The following is a 15,904-nucleotide window of genomic DNA, read 5'->3' on the forward strand; positions in this document are numbered from 1 at the left end:
TCGTTGTCCCACTAATAAGCCAGTCTCCTTGCCATTCGATTTCGGGGTCGCCTTGCGCACTCCATCGCTTGGCTTTGATCTGCGGATGTTGCAGGCAGGACGGCAGGCAGTCAGTCAGTCAGTCAGTCCGGGCCCAGAGGTAGTCACACGAGCCCCATTCCGTCTTGTCCGGTCCCTTTTGCCCTCCTTCCAACGCAAACCATTCCGACCAACTGCAGCAAATTGAAAATTGATTTTTGAGCAGAGCTTGGCGCGCCAAGTTCGCTGCCTAAGTCTTTCGTTTCGTTTCGTTCCGACTCTTTTCGATGAGTCAAAGTACACGCCGTGAAATTCCCACATAAATTGCGCGCGTTGTCAAATTAAAAATGCCTAATGAGCTGATCTCGGACCCAGTCGCAATGCAAAAGAGCTGAAAAATGCATTAGAAGCAGCAGGGATCGGATCGGATCGGATCGTAGGTCCTATATATACACCCTTACTCCTCCGGTCGGCGGCGGCGAAATGTATCGTGTTACAAATCACGGCGGGGGAAGCGATGGCAGCGGCAGGAGAACAAGTTTCGAGTGGAAATGCGTGTAGCGTGCAGCGTGCGAAACACTGCAGAACATGGACACGAATCGAGATCGAGGCGAAAGCCTGACGCTGATGCAGATCTCCTCCCCGTGCTGCCCTTGTAAATGTCCATCTAAAAATAGTTGGGGCCATGATGATGGTGGCGCGGGTCGGAGGCATGAATTTGCCAGCATGAAAAATGGCAACACTTTTGCGCTCATAAAACCTATTTATAAGCCAGTCAGCCAGCTACCAGCCAAGTTGGGTCACCACATCTTCACATCCACCGATATGCCCGCCAGTTGGCACTGTAGTGTGCTCCCTCACAATGCTGCTCGGCGCAGGCGCAAGCGCGTGAGATCGCCACGCAAGATCAGAAGGTAGAGAAGGAGATAGGAGGTGGAGGTGGCAGGAATGGTAAGGATGGCAGGCAGCAGGCAGCAGGCAGCAGGAGCCCATGGAGCCACGGTCCAGTCCAGTTTGAGGCCGGGACCACACAAATACAGGCACGCGTTCGCTGACAGAATAAAAATTGTTGCGCTTGTGTTTAACGCGCGAACGCGGCGATATCGCAGCAACAGCAACGGCAGCATCCTACCTTGTTTCAAACTGGCTCCCTGGACCTCGGTGGCTCAGGTTAAAGTGGCAGTGGCAGAGATGAGATGGTGCACTGAAAAAAAACAAAGTTGTAAGGGGAGACCACCCAGAATGAATGGATTAGCTGTGATGCTAACAAAATAATATGTTTATAAATAATAAATAATAAAATGTAAAAGAATTTTAATAATATTTCAAGATATCTTCGCCAATAAAGATACTAATTTTTGAAGAAAAGCTGATCGAATGGGTTGATTGGTTTTTTTTTATCAGTGCAAGGGCAGGGCAGGCAGGCAGCCGGGGCATTGTCGGCTTGCTTAGCTATCACTGAACGATTATCGTGCATTTTAAAATTCTTACGAGTTTTGTGCTGCTGATGCCGATGTTGCGCTGCCTTTTACCTTTTTATATTGCCCTTTTCTCTGCTGCTCTTTGTTGTGGCTGTGTGGCTGGGCCAGATTGAAATCACGCATGGGAACCAAGCGCCTTGGCTTTGTCTTGTCTGCAGACTGCAAATAAAAAAAAAAAAATAAAAAAACAAAAAAAAAAATGGGCAAAAATTGCGGCATTCTCATCAGCAAATTAGGTAAGGAAGGCGGAGATGGGCAAGTTGCTTTAAACACGGTTTTATTAATCTTCATTTTAAATAGTAATTTGTTTTTATCAATTTGTTAATTGCATAGTTTACATAGTAGTAACTCTCCATAGCAAATGCCTATATAGAAACTCCTGCTGTCCGCTCGATTATTGCCAACACTTAGGTTCGTAAATATATATATATATATGTAGAGGTGTGTATATATTTGGATTGAGGCAGATGCTTTTGTTGCTTTTGTGGTCGCCTTGGACAAACATTTGTTCTCGATTTCGAAATACATAACTAAATTGCTACACAATTTGCTTGATAATAATTTGATAATGCTAGCCATAGGTCATACGTAATATGTATATATAAATATTCAAATATTTGTATTCATATCCTCTGTGGGGCATAGCTAGTTCAATAATTGATTTGTTAAGGTTGCATTCACTACAAATGTGGAAGGGTGTTTTTGAATCCGAGTCTATTGTTTGTTTGTATCTTTTGTCATTTCAAACATTACAATACTAATTTTCTTAATTCTGTCTCTCTCTAAATATACTCGTATTTAATTATTCATTCTTGACAATAACTTTAGCAATAACACACAACATTGCCCGGTGAGGCGAGGAAATAAAGCGAGTCGTCTCTACAAAATGGAAATAATGATGCGCAAAATATCATCGTTAAGCAAATATTGTTTTTGGTCTTTAAGTTTTATAACATCAGGGGATGTAATTTAATTTATACAGCAAGTGATAAAATTGATTGCTATGACCGCGTTTCCGCGCCAATAAATCCCCGATAAGAAATTGTATAAGTCAAGAGCTTTATTGCATCTGACCAGTATCGGCGCATCGGTATTAATATCATTCAACTCCATAAAATCGGAGGTAAATAAAGAAAAGATATGTAAGCTTAAACTGAACTGATCAAAACTGAAGTAAGATTTAGCCGAGACATGAACCGCAAATTAGGCATACAATTTTCATAGATATTCTATATATGGATTAATATATTTGTCATATTTCCTATAGCCTAGGCTAGTTGTAAGTTATAACTTATACAGAGCTGATGAATTTGTTCGAATCTAGTTCAGCGGTTATTTCTAGTAAAAGTTTCAAATTCTGCTTATTTCATTTAGGTCTTGACACACATTTGTAGTATTCTAGATAAAAAAAAAAAACAAATTATTTAAATTGATTCCACTTAGTTCGTCGAGTTTTCACTTATTGTGTGTGTCTGTGTGGGCTTGGTTCGCACAAAACTGCATAAATCCATTCATATTCATAATTGTTGTAGACAAGTTTAAAATACTAGACAGTACTTTCGGTTGCAAATTGCTCGGTCTCCGCGATTTCATATTTAAAATTCCTGTTCGGTGTTCAGAGTTGTCATGTTTTGTTTTTTTTTTTACGCTATGCTTGTTAAACCTTCAGTTACAGTTTTCTACAATTTGTTAATTTATTATGAATTAACTAGTTGAAACAATTGGTAGCAAACATTTGTTCTTAGTTCTAGATCTAGAGAAGTAATTGCCTTTGCTTTTGTTACTCGTTTGTATTTCCTCTGGTAAATTTTTAACTGAGAACCCTATAAGCTAGCTAATAATTCAATTTGATAATTTAGACATTTATTTACTTGTTCTTTTTTGTATCCTTAAGATTTTGATGTTGTTCTGGTCTACGTGTTTTTTTGTTTTTTGTTTTTGACAATTTGTTAAGTATGCTACGTGTGTCCATATCTCTTCCACTACCAAAATCCTACTTCTCTTGCCTTTTGTTTTCTAAATGGAGCTGGAGCTGTACAACATATTTTATATTTTTTGTCGTCATTGTTGTTGTTGTACATAAAGTCAAGTTGGTTTACAATTTGATTTGTTATATTGCTGTTTGCTGTCGCTAGCTTGCGTTTATATATATAAATATTATTTTGCGTTTTTTTTTTTGTTCTTTTTTTGTTTTTTATATATTTCTGGATCACATATTCAAGTAGTTTCAAAATCACATAAAAATCACTCTTACAGTAGCGTATACAAAATACATGTGTCATCTATAAATATATATGTATGTAACGTACATATACTTTTCGATCTGGTTTCTGTTTGATTCTTCACAGTTGAGATGGCGTGAAATGGATTTCTTGACATGTTGTAAAATTGCTTTGCATTGGTTTGTTTTGGAATGGGGTTGAAAAAACGCGTAGTTCGATAGACATCCCATGTACATCTCGTGGAGATTCATAAAGTAAATTAGCAAATCTTTCAAACTGTGTCTCCGGTGATGAGAGTCAGTGATATTCTGAGAGAGGTATGCATTCAGTTTTCAGTTTAGTTTGGTAATACACACAATAGATTTGCGACTCAACAGCTCCATTATAAAACCAATTTTCTCATTGTTTGTTCTCGTGATTTTTAGTTTTTTTGTGTACACTTGTATCATAAACTATTAAAGCATTTATAAGTTAACACACAATTGTTTATTGTTATATTTATTAATTATTTGTATTTCTTGCTGATTTGGCTTCTACAAAACATAGTACAAACACACACAGAGATAAGAGCCTTTGCGCTGCCTTTCCTAGTTAGCTTTGTAATAATATAATTCAGTTTTTCATTTGTATATATATATTCATAGTGTTGCTTTTGTTTCAAATAAATGCCTATGTTGATTTCATATTCATATTCAATTCATTCCCAGAACAGTTTCATTTTGATTACATCTTTATCAATTCAACTCAACTAGCTAACAACACGTTTCAGTTTCATTCAACATTGTCCAATTGATTACGTTTGATAATTTTAATTCGCAGAAAAATACAATGGTTTTTGAAGACGGTTTTACATTAACTCTGGTTAACATTTTCATTAAACTCTGTTCATTTCGCTGTATCGAGTTACTTTTATTGTTTATGCTTTCAACATCACACTCATCGAATCTGCGTTCAAATTTCCCATAAATATATATCTGTTCATATTCGTTCTTGTACAATCAGCCAAATGCTGGATTTAATATGACTTAAATACTACGTTTTGACATTGACGATTCATTTTATGCTTTTACTAATTTGGAAGCGTCCAGTTGAGACTATGAAAGTAAAATGAAAATTGAAGTCATCTGCAAAGTAAGTACTTAAAGCACTATTCAAATCACAAAGTAACCTAATAGATTATATACGTAAGTTGATAATTTTGTGACTGGTTAATTGGCATTGGCTTACACGAGCTGCACCAAGGCCTAAACAAAAATCAAAGTGTTTTAATACATTCAACTTGGTTTTCAATAAGACAAAATGAAATGAACTTTCGATAAGGAAAAGCGTTGTCGCCTTTAGTTACTTCTCGTTTCAACGTCTATAATTACTTTTGTGCATTTGAAAAAGGAAAATAAAAGCTGAGTACTGACTAATATTGATTACCCGTCAGTTACATTGATTTTATGACCATTGTCTTGGCTTTTAGTTGTAGTTTGCATTCACAAGTTTGAAACACATACATAAAAAATACAGTTTGAAAATCGGCTTATATAAAATCACTGGTGGTATTTGTTTGTTTGTGGTTGTTTTCTGCTCTTCTATGCGACAATATATTGTTAAATTTGTTGGTTTCTATAAATTTGTTAATAGTCAATTGCTAAAAGTGTCTAGAAAAATTAATATATTATATATTTATATATCTTTCATTCAATTACATCTTGTAATTGTTTAGTTCTCATAATTTCTTATGTAATACTAGTGAAAAGTACAATATGACTGAAAGTGTAGCATATTTAAATACAAATATAGAGATACATATGTGGTTAAAAAAAAAATAAATGAGACATTGCAAATTCGTGCAGTAGATTAGAAAATATGTATGCCTAAACATTGAATATTAAACAAAATTAAAAGAGTTGGTTACATAAATCATAGTACAAAATCAATTTAAAATGTTTTTTCCTGTATTCGATTCGATATGAGAAAAAATAAACAAAAATAAAATTACATACTTATTCGTTTAGAGCAGCTAGCTAATTCAATTAATAGTTTGTGCCTAGTAATTACTAATATTCATGACGATAATTTGCATATTTTGAGTAGATTGAAAACATAAATTATATATTCCCTGCCACATGCACAATTAGTAGGCATGTGTCAAATCCTAACTGTTCAAAAGTTTCAACGTTTTGCTTAAGACTAAAGTTTGCTTTGTGAGTACCACATTGTCATGCTGTTCGCGGTCTTGATCCCCATGATCCATTCATATCCCATCGGAATCCCCTTTCCCATCCCTATCCGATTTTCAGCCAAAGGGCCACTTGTGGTCCTGTTGCTGATAAAACATGTTCTAGGTGTGGGTGGTTATTACCGGCACCTGACAGTAGGGACACTCGGTGACCGATTCAGCGCATGTATTGCAAATAGACAGGTGGTTGCACGGCTCCAGAGTAACCGTGCGATTGTTCTCCTCGCACTTCATGCACTTCTTGGCATTTTCTAAATATAATACTTTGTCGACCTCCTCCAAGTCGGTGCGCAGCTTGGACTAAAATGGTAGCAGGTTAAAACCCATGGAATTGGGAAATTAATTAAGCGACTAACCTGCAATTGCTTCAATTTCTGTATGGACAAGTCCCGAAGCTCTGCTGGCAAATTTAGCTGTATCTGTGCTAGGTCATAGCGCTCCTTCCACTCCTGCGCCTCCTGCTTGGCCTTGTCCCGATGGAGCTCCGCGATCTTTAGCTTGCATGCCATGTCCTCGAAACGTCCGTTCAACTTGTGAATTTGAGCATTCTTCGTGAGCAGCTCATTGGTGATGCGACCCAAGTCGCTGTTGTTTTGCGACTGCAGAGATTGAAGGCTAAACGCATTCTTGGCCGTATTGAGAGTGTTCTCGAACAGACTATTTCCCACCGAGCTGCTGTTGATGTCGTCGCGTATGGTATTCAATTCGGATATCCTTACCGAAGGACTAATCGACAAGCCATCGCCAAAGCCAGGCGATATGATGCGCGACGGAAAGAAGAGACTGCTATCGTTCTGGGTGGCCGAAAGGGAATTGCTGAGTTTGTTTGAGCCGCCATAGTTGAAGGCGTCCACGTTGAAGAGATTGGCATGGTTGGTGGGACTGTAGGTGAGCGAGCTGCTGGGAATGTTGACGGCAAAGCTACCTGAGTTAAAATCTGTGCAAATGGAATGGAGTATTAGCATTAGCAATTAGTTGGCACTCATAGGACGTTGATGACTACTTACCGTTAATTGAGTTACTTAGAGTCGTATTAGGAATGTTAATTGGCGCCGAGGAACGTGTTAATAAGCTAGTATTGGCCAGACTCGCCGACAATGAGTTCTCGCGCGGATCGTCCATTGAGCAAGCTGCTTGCAAAGAGTGAAGACAAAAAATTATTGAATTTCAGTTAGGCTAGGGGTCACGACATTTGCTATCTAAGCGCTGACATTCTTTGTCCACAACCAAAACGAAGAACTGATTTCTAGTGTATAACTTAGACGTACGCATGTCAGGACTCTGGGATACTCACAACGACTGTCCAGGGGTCGTGAGAAACTTAAAAATTTGCTGAAATTTGTTGTGTTTTCCAAAGCGTCTACCAACATTTTATTGGTGCTATTACCATCAATGTTCAACAACTAAGAGAACAAAACGAAAAGAAAAAAATCGAGGAGAGCAGGACACATGATTAAATGGCTTATCGAAAGTGTTAAGCAGTTAGTTGATGATGGTTAGCTGGATTAGAGCGGCAAACGATGTGTGGTAGTACGTTTAGGTTTAGGCGATGCAAATCGATGGCGTTATTTGGATGAGTGTTATTGCTTCGGTAATACGTACATTATCGACCCTTTGAAACGCATCCTGAGCTTTTAAATCAGGATAGGCATTGGAAATAAGCTCGTTTAGGTATACCGTGTGATCCCGCGTCTTCTCGTCAATTGAACATGCTTTATTTGGATTGGGAGTAGTTACATGGACAAGCAACACCGAGCGGCAAAGCAAACATTGATTGATGTACGTGTTTTCAAAGGATTTGAGTGATAGTTGGAAACAGATTTGCGGTTTGATGGATGAGGCGAGTAAAAGACAAACATTAAGTTAGAACTGTAATATCATAACTTGGCCCTAAACACATCCCTACAACAACTGGTTGTGGAGCACAACGCTGAGTCCTATATATTAGCTCATCGAATCCTCTATACTTACGTTCCACATGGGCAAAGGCGCAGAAGACGCTGCGCGGACAGTATCCGGCCTGCTGGACATCGTTGCACTTGGTCGACTTGTAGATCTCCGGGTGGAACTGCTGCTCGGTGCGTGTGTGGCAGTACTGGCAGTTATCGCCGGCCTCGCAGTTGCCCGGTTCTCCCCATTCCTCGCCGTGCTTGACATTGGGGCAAGGAGTGGACCTAAAACAATGGTATATCGCGGTTTAAAACTGACTTTAGGATGAATTCAGGGGAAATCTTACCTGTACTTGTATTTTCTGGGCGAGCGACGTTTGTCCTTGCTATTGTGGTACTGTGGACAAGCGTATCCTTGGCGGCACAGGCGCGGTGGGCGCTTGCAGGGCTCTGTCTTGTAATTGGCCAGCACGTAGTTGGTGTCCTGCCACTTGGGATCCTCGTTCATCAAATTGCGCTCCTTGTCCAGGGCATTCAAAGCATTAGTGCTGTCCAGTGTGCTCTCTGCGTTCTGCAGGGTCTCCAGCTCTTTGATGTCATAAACCGGTGGGCGCTGGTCCTGCATGCCGTGGGCGAAGGCGCAGTGTAGTCCATTCTTGACGCAGTATCCTCGGCTGTCGGTGTCGTGGACGCACATGCATGTCTTGTAGTAGCGCAGATGGTATCGCCTTTCGGTGTCGCCAGCAGTGCGGTGTAAGTAGGGGCATCTAAATGGGGAGAAAGGGAGTTTTAGTGACGTCAAAGCAGGCGACGAGGCTAAGTGAATGGACTGTATGATACCCATTAATTAAAAAGAACCGTAACAAAAAACAACAAAGTTGTACATTTACAGCAAAATCATCATTTTAATACATGTTTGAGGGTATTTCTTTAATAAGTAAAAGAAATTTCTCTTTCAAAACTAAAACCGCTTTCTTTCCACCTTCGTACCCTGTAAGGAGACTACAACGATAAATGGATAGAATGGAGGTCGGGGTCAGAGGTTGGACCTCGAGTCTGGGTCATAAAAACAGACATTGTTGTTGTCTCTCGCAAAGCGTAATTGCGTTTTACTTTTAGCCCGTTCTTACACTTCACAGAGCTTTTCTCCAAAGCTCGCCAGCCACAATAACTGTACATTTCGAAGCTGCCGGGGGAAAATCAAAATAAACGAAGAAGAAAACACGCAAAAGCGAAACGCAATAAAAACAATGACGCACACACTTGTAGCGATGCCCTACGTCTGTGCGTGTGTTTGTTTGTGCGTACCTGTGTGTATGCGAGCGTCTGTGCATGTATACATGCGACAAGAGAGCAACAACCACCACAAAACGGATGCTGATAAGAATTTGCTAGCCCACTAGAGCTGGAATCACTTTCACTTTTGCACGGTGGTGACCTCGCCTGCACACACATACACATGCACAGAGATACAGCAAGCAGCACGCCCACATACGCACTTACAATTTCACTTTTGGCTTTCCAGACAACGCCAGGCCCCTGCCACCGCCCCCACCACACCCCCCTGCACACAAACACACTATGGTTTTTGTTTGTAAACACGAAGACAAGAGATACACACACATCGCGAAGGAAGGAGAGCGCAAAGAGGAAACAAAAAAAATACAACGTCGTTCGCTATTGCTGTCTCATCCATCCTCCGCCACTGCAATCGTCCCGTCCAGCGTTTTCACGGGCCATCAGAAACTATGAATTTCACAACATTTCTACTCACTCGTCGCCCTCGGGACAAATCCCAGTGGTCTCGTCGTATTTGGTGCAATAGTTATCCGCACTGTAGTTGAAGGTGCCATCGCGTTTTCGCACTGGACGACGCCGACGCTGGTTTTGAAAATGCCAATTGAAACAGACGAAGGGGCGATGCTGGTTGCACTTGTGCTGTAAAAACGACTGGCACTGCTCCACGCGGAACTCCTTCAGGTAGCTGAAACGGTTGGCGGAAAGGTTGCACGTCAAATTAACCATCGTTTGCATTAGTTAGCATCTATTTACGTGTAGTGATTTGGTTTTTCCTGCTGCGAGGAAAGCAGCAGCTTGTTCGTTTCATTTGCCAACATCGTTGTTAGTGATGTGCAAAAAACATCGGTGCGTCGGGCATCCATGGCCTTAAGTCGATTGATATCGATAATTTTTGTCGGCATCGTCCATATCGATTGGTTAGCAAATACACACACCCCAGTTGATGGGTGGTTAGCCGGGACGCAAACGAAACAAATTTGGCGCCAAAATTAATGCGAAATTGTTATGCATGTGTTTTATTTATAACAACGCCTATATATTATAACACACATTTCAAAGGGAAAACATTTCGAAGAAGGAAAGCAAAAGCGTTTCTAGTCCAAGGGTATGGGAATGAAGGCGTTGATTCTGTCCGTCTGTCGCTGCGCTATGCATTCGCTAATCCAGACGATATTGCGTACCTCCAACTGTTTAAGTTTAATGAACGAGTAGAAGATCCCGAAATGGTACTGCTGCAGGAAGGTCTGCACATTCTTCTTGGCCTCCATCATGAGAAAGCGGTCCTCCAGCGTAATCATGCCGTCCGAGTCGCGCTCCAAATTGTCAAACATTTTGCCATAGCCATCGAACACATTGCAAACATCCCTTATTTTATCCGTATCATTTAAAGTGGACATGGAGGCCAAGGCTATTTTGGGCAGGTAGCCACAGGTGGGGAACATCTTTAGACGCTCCTTCGGTCTGAGTGTTGGAAGGTGGGCATTATGAGTATAATATGAAGAATTTCATAGCAACACAGATATCTTACATGATATCACTGCCAATAGCGTTCACAGCTATTGTAATGGTCCGACGATCCGCCTCGAAGGACAATAGATTGGTCATCACGTTGGCGGTATTGCCGCCCAGTTGGCTGCAATAGGCGTAGAATTTCTCCAAATAAGCACGATACAGATGGGCACGCACAATCTCCACGTCGAGGTAACGCAACGACTCCATGGGCAAATCGCGTGGCACAAACCGAGCGATGGGCGTGTCAATTAGAACGGCGTCGAAGAGCTCCGCAGAATTCGAGGCCACTTCGATGGCGCCCAGTTGATCGAATTCGCCCAGCGGATGACACATTCTTAGCAGACGCTTCATGGATCGGTGATTGTTTAGGCCAGCGACCAGAAGCGCCACATTATCGATCATGAACGGATATCGTATGAACTCCATAAAGGTGGTCAGCGGCTCCGTCGAATGACTGCGTATGTAGTAGTATTGCTGCAGCAGACGATCCCTAAGGCATCTTTCGATCACCTCAACGGACGGCGCTGATTGTTCGCCACCAAAGATGAGACCGTAATCCGTGCCCTGGATGCTGATCATTACGTCCTCGAGGGATTCACACTGGGTCAGATTTAGATAGTCCGAGTGCTTTAGCATGCCGTTCTTGAATCCGCGCGTTAGGGCCTCCAGGTAGCCATACTCCGTGTTGAATATCATCGACATTTTGACTTATTATTATTTTCGAGCTATCTATTAGTAGGAATTCACACGCCAGGCAACTTTTAAGTGAAAGCAGAAATTGATAGATGGAACATGCGGTGATAGGTATTTCTCGGATGAACTGATTCTGATATAAATACTAAGGATTCTAGATGCTAAAATAATATTTATTAAGCTACAAATATATTTATATATAATATTTAAATATTCGGTGGCGGTATCTACCGATGCACGCTAGATGGCGCTACCGATGGTGCAAGGCTGCCATTCGTTTATCCTTTTTGACAATATGGCAGCGCTCTAACGGTTTTTTAAATTTTAACTTTAAATTTGAAAAGATATTATTTGTTTGGTTTGTTCGTTTTAAAGTGCATCCAACTAGATTATTTTAGTTATAAGAAAATGCACCTAGTTAAAGCTTGCTATTTGAATTTCAGATAGCTATTTATCGGCCCATTCTAACGCAATTTCCGCACATGCGCCTGGAGGATGCTGTACGGAAATTACCTGTTGCTCTGGGCCATTTGTTTACTTGCTGCCAACTCTGTTTGTTTACTCAGTCAACTAGCTGCGCTCGGGCCAATAGCATACTAACTGCAAGTTGTTACACGTTCATTCAACTAGAACAAATAAACATGTGAATTTCTCGCCCGGCCTTTGTTTTTGATATTTCTTTGCCTTGTTAGTGTCGCCGCGTGTGCATCGCATAAATGTGGCAATAAAACGACATTTATTATTGCTACCGAAGCATTTAATTGCCCATCACAAGAGGGTGTCACCTTCTCACGTTGCATTAACATCAAAATGAACTAATTCCTACTGGCAGATGAAAAATGGAACTGTCACCAAAGAAATTCTGCCTTCTGGAGTTGTGAATGTGCTCAAAAAAAAAAAAAAAATGGTAAGTATTGTACTTAAATCACGAGTTTCACCTGTTGCCTTTCCATGTCGTCAAAGACTTTAAAGATATTTAGACAAAGTCATGGCAGCTGACAAAAATCGGTCGATATGGGCAATAAATAAGATCACGTTGTGCAGTTTAAAGTTGGCATTGGCCATGTCACTACCGTAAACTTTCCATGCGGAAAAAACTTAGGCTGCATTCGTTCTTTGTCCCACAAACACAAATCCCTGGACATGTGGCCGTCAAGAAGTCCCAATCGCGGGATGGACAAGTGACGGCTGAAATGCGCTTCCAACTCATATTGCTTTCAACCAAAACAGAAATCATCGCGTGGGTAGCATTTTTTCGCATTGGCGAATACGAATACAATTTTCACGAAAAATATGTCAGCCACATGATGAAAGCAGGAAGTGTTCAAGATATATACAGAAGAAAGTATTGTGATGTATTGGCATATCAAAGATAGTCGAAAGGTGGAGATACAATTATTTTACAGAGATATTTTGGCGCTTTTGGCCGTCACACTCTTTGCATAGATGGCTCGGTAGATGTAAAAGCCAACTGCTGCATGAACTGCAACTACGGTGCAAATGGTCGAAATAATATCGGCATTGATATGGGCATAGCTCTTGAGCACCACAAATTTCAGGGCAAAAAAGGTGGCTATGGGAAAGCCAATTATTAGGGAACAGTAGGACATCAGCAGCAGGACAATGAACACGGATCCATGAATTTGGGTGTTTGGTGGCATCAGAACTTCCCACTCCAGCTTCTCCATGCTCGAAATCTCTTGAAGGAAGATCAGGCGCAGGATATAGCCCGTGACCAGGACATGCATCACAATTACCGTGGCTACGCCGGATCCAATGCCCACATTGTCATCGCTGTTTCCGTAGAGCGGCTCCATAATCAAGAACTTGAAGATGACGAAGATCACCACGGGAAACAGAAGGAAGACGGTCAGAAAGAGCAGCAGTCGCTGCATTCGTTCGACGAGATATTCGGCTCGCCTTTTCTGGAAGGGAATTTAGCGGACTTGGATACCGAAAGGATTTTGATTAGCTTACCTTGACATTGGAAACAAGTTCAGCATTGTTCAGATCCGCTGTGGAGCAGGGAGCGAGGGAATGGCTAACCACCTTTCCACTGGGATAAATCTTGCGCAGCTTGGCAATCATTTTGTCTATATTATATTTAACTTAGGATATGCAACTCAATGCCTACTTAAATTATTGTCTACGATTCTCAGATAGTCGTCTAATAATAGCACACATATTTTAGTTCAATAAACTTAAATCATTTTATTAGCAAATAAATATGATGCCCATAAAACTTGGCATACAAAAACAAGCCCAAGTCATTTTGGGCAATTAAGAGATCAGCAAACATAAAATTTTTTGCTGAACATAAAGATTGCCACCATGCGAGGCAGAAATATCTGGTCGCATGACTGGGGCGACATGACTATATAGTAATTAAACTTAACCTAATCACACCAGTAGCCAGTAGCCAGAAAAAGAACTTCGTCAGATTAGATATGTGTAATTAGCCAGACGGTGGAATTCGGGTAGAGCTATCTTGACCGATAAAGCCCTCCAATCAACGTCGTGATTTTTATAGCAACACTTGACTTAAAAACCGCGCCCTCGATTTATAGCAAAAGATTATTTGTGGGTCAGCTGACTGCAAGGGGATCGGTTTTTTCCCTAGCGAAATTAATTTGCCAGCAATTCATAAATTTAGAATACTACAAATCAATCGTTGGAATTTTCATTGACATTCACGATTCGGTTGTCAATTTTTCACAATTATATTGCGCATTTCGTTGGGTGTATTTTTTAGAGAAATTAGCAAATTTGAAGGCCAAAATTATTGTGAAAGATTAACATTCCATTTATTTCTCAGTTATTCACAAGAAAAGCATTTGGGGCTCATAAAGATTTAACAAACATAGATTACCATAAATCTTTGACGTTACATTCGCTTTAAATTAATAATCTTATCTAACTTTGAACGCACGTTACTCATACGCAACGTTGGCCCATTGATTTGAATGCAGAGCAGACTTCCTGGCTAAAAATAAAGCAATAGAATGGGAATTTTATGAATACGCTTATCCAATATTTTTCAACTGTTATGTCTGTGAATCATGCAAATTTTAGACCAGCCTCTGTTATCACTCAAAAGCAGCTGCTCTATAAATAATTTCGAGCGATAAAGAGACGGCATATTTGTGTTTTGGTTATTCGATCAGTTTGGCCTTTGATGCCGTTGCCAAGGGCTAACGCGGCATCCGAAAATAGCCAGCTTTGGTTCTTGTTCTAGCCAATCTTTATGGTCTGCCAGAGAACTGGCCCCCATCCAAATGGCCAACAGCTGTGTGAACAGCGGGAATGGCGTGAAAATAATGCAAATAATGAATATAATGAGAATTATGCCAAGTTCGGTATGAGAATCGGGTCAATATACCACAACCACTTCGACAGGTTGACAAATGGGTCTCGGATAGCTCATTAGTGTGGGTATGCTGGTCATGCAAATTGCACGACAACTAATGGCGAAACTATTTGCAATTCAACTCCCGCGGGGCATTCCACTCGCCCAATCCCAATCCCAATTCCAATCCTTCCGGTTCCATTTCGAAGAGTGTCCTTCAACCAACCGAACCAAAGCTGCTGTACTTATGTATGCATGCATATCATCGGCTTGCAGCTTGCTTCTTGTACGCACATGTGTGTACGGCAATTATGGTAATTGCCTTGTCTGGGCATCCGCTTCCCGTTGGCGTCCGTTTGTTTGCCTGGCCATCCAACCCCAACCAGACCAGTGGAGAGCACCGGATCGGCCAATTCAACCCATCCCGTCCTGCCTGACCTTGACTGCAGTTTCCCCTATTCGCTGGTTGTTCGAGGAGCAATCGGACTCGCTTTAACCTTGACAAACACGTTTTCCGTCACTTGAGAGTTGACCAAGTTTTATTGGTTGCCTTTGAGTGCAGCTGGTGAAAGTTTGCCCCCTTTATGCGTTTCCAGGATACAGCTAGAGAATTCTATACTTTTGTGACCTTCGATTCTCAATTATAAGTCGCTGGCCACGGGGCACTTTTATTGAAAGTGCCTCGGCAAAATCTTTTAAATGCTGCTCGTACTGTTTATATTGTAATTCAGTTGTTGGTGCTGCCATTAGCCATTATCCGATTTGCATACAAGGGAATTGTTCGAATGGGCGATGCAAAGGATGTTGAGCGATTTAAGTGGATTTAAATTCACATCCATCAGCCAGGAGTGGCGGTCAAAGACACGAGGTGGGTTTAACGCACTGTCTGTCTCTCTCGAATCACGGTTATCCTTCGGTGTATCCTTCGAATGTTGCGGCAGGTCGGTTACATCAGCTTCGAGCAATCAACGCAGATTTATTTCCACTCACTGAGAGCACTCAACTTTGAACCGAATGCGAATCTGAAACTATTTGCTGACCTCTGCTCCTGACCCTGGAAAATCTTGCGATTTTCCCTAGAAAATGCCGGTCAACAGACGAGCTCGAAATAACTTTGGTGACATGTGATGGATTATTGCCTGTCCCCACTTTGATTGCCATTGTTCTCCGTCCGGGGTCAAAGTGGGGTAAAACAACAGGATAGCTATCCTAAT

General features: G+C 41.2%; 3 protein-coding genes across 9 annotated transcripts; all 3 read right to left on the minus strand.

The window, feature by feature from the left end:
• Positions 1–1,766: 1,766 nt before the first annotated feature.
• Positions 1,767–9,976, minus strand: unk (unkempt). Of its 7 annotated transcripts, none has more exons than NM_001260325.2 (9): positions 9,893–9,976; positions 9,615–9,824; positions 8,188–8,607; positions 7,923–8,125; positions 7,554–7,663; positions 7,246–7,354; positions 6,959–7,081; positions 6,308–6,888; positions 4,206–6,251 (listed from the first exon to the last, which is right to left on the minus strand). In NM_001260325.2, the coding sequence occupies exons 1-9, from the start codon at positions 9,955–9,957 to the stop codon at positions 6,054–6,056; spliced, it is 2,019 nt and encodes a 672-aa protein (NP_001247254.1). In that variant the 5' UTR covers positions 9,958–9,976; the 3' UTR covers positions 4,206–6,053. The 7 variants fall into 7 exon arrangements, with proteins under 7 accessions (NP_001262860.1, NP_001247255.1, NP_788722.1 ...); NM_001316501.1 differs by having other exon boundaries at positions 6,959–7,084; NM_001275931.1 differs by lacking the exons at positions 7,246–7,354; positions 7,554–7,663 and having other exon boundaries at positions 1,767–6,251; positions 6,959–7,084.
• Positions 9,977–10,130: 154 nt separating this feature from the next.
• Positions 10,131–11,430, minus strand: VhaAC39-2 (Vacuolar H[+] ATPase AC39 subunit 2). Its single transcript, NM_142871.1, has 2 exons — positions 10,668–11,430; positions 10,131–10,600 (listed from the first exon to the last, which is right to left on the minus strand). Exons 1-2 carry the CDS (start codon positions 11,351–11,353, stop codon positions 10,234–10,236), a joined length of 1,053 nt encoding a protein of 350 aa, NP_651128.1. The 5' UTR covers positions 11,354–11,430; the 3' UTR covers positions 10,131–10,233.
• Positions 11,431–12,590: 1,160 nt separating this feature from the next.
• CG13829 (uncharacterized protein) lies at positions 12,591–13,452 on the minus strand. The gene is made up of 2 exons (NM_142872.3): positions 13,322–13,452; positions 12,591–13,269 (listed from the first exon to the last, which is right to left on the minus strand). The coding sequence occupies exons 1-2, from the start codon at positions 13,430–13,432 to the stop codon at positions 12,745–12,747; spliced, it is 636 nt and encodes a 211-aa protein (NP_651129.1). The 5' UTR covers positions 13,433–13,452; the 3' UTR covers positions 12,591–12,744.
• Positions 13,453–15,904: the final 2,452 nt, after the last annotated feature.

Source organism: Drosophila melanogaster, chromosome 3R, assembly GCF_000001215.4.
Source record: "Drosophila melanogaster chromosome 3R".
In the NCBI taxonomy this organism is placed as follows: Eukaryota; Metazoa; Arthropoda; class Insecta; order Diptera; family Drosophilidae; genus Drosophila; species Drosophila melanogaster.

Excerpts from the sequence above, each read along its gene's own strand:
- unk (NM_001316501.1), bottom strand. The coding sequence starts at position 9,957 with ATGTTGGCAAATGAAACGAACAAGCTGCTGCTTTCCTCGCAGCAGGAA. Across the intron at positions 8,126-8,187 it reads CCCAGAAAATACAAGTACAG|GTCCACTCCTTGCCCCAATG; the intron begins GTAAGATTTCCC and ends CCATTGTTTTAG. Across the intron at positions 7,355-7,553 it reads CGTTTCAAAGGGTCGATAAT|TTGTTGAACATTGATGGTAA; the intron begins GTACGTATTACC and ends TTGTTCTCTTAG.
- VhaAC39-2 (NM_142871.1), bottom strand. The coding sequence starts at position 11,353 with ATGTCGATGATATTCAACACGGAGTATGGCTACCTGGAGGCCCTAACG. Across the intron at positions 10,601-10,667 it reads GCTATTGGCAGTGATATCAT|ACCGAAGGAGCGTCTAAAGA; the intron begins GTAAGATATCTG and ends TCCAACACTCAG.
- CG13829 (NM_142872.3), bottom strand. The coding sequence starts at position 13,432 with ATGATTGCCAAGCTGCGCAAGATTTATCCCAGTGGAAAGGTGGTTAGC. Across the intron at positions 13,270-13,321 it reads AACTTGTTTCCAATGTCAAG|AAAAGGCGAGCCGAATATCT; the intron begins GTAAGCTAATCA and ends ATTCCCTTCCAG.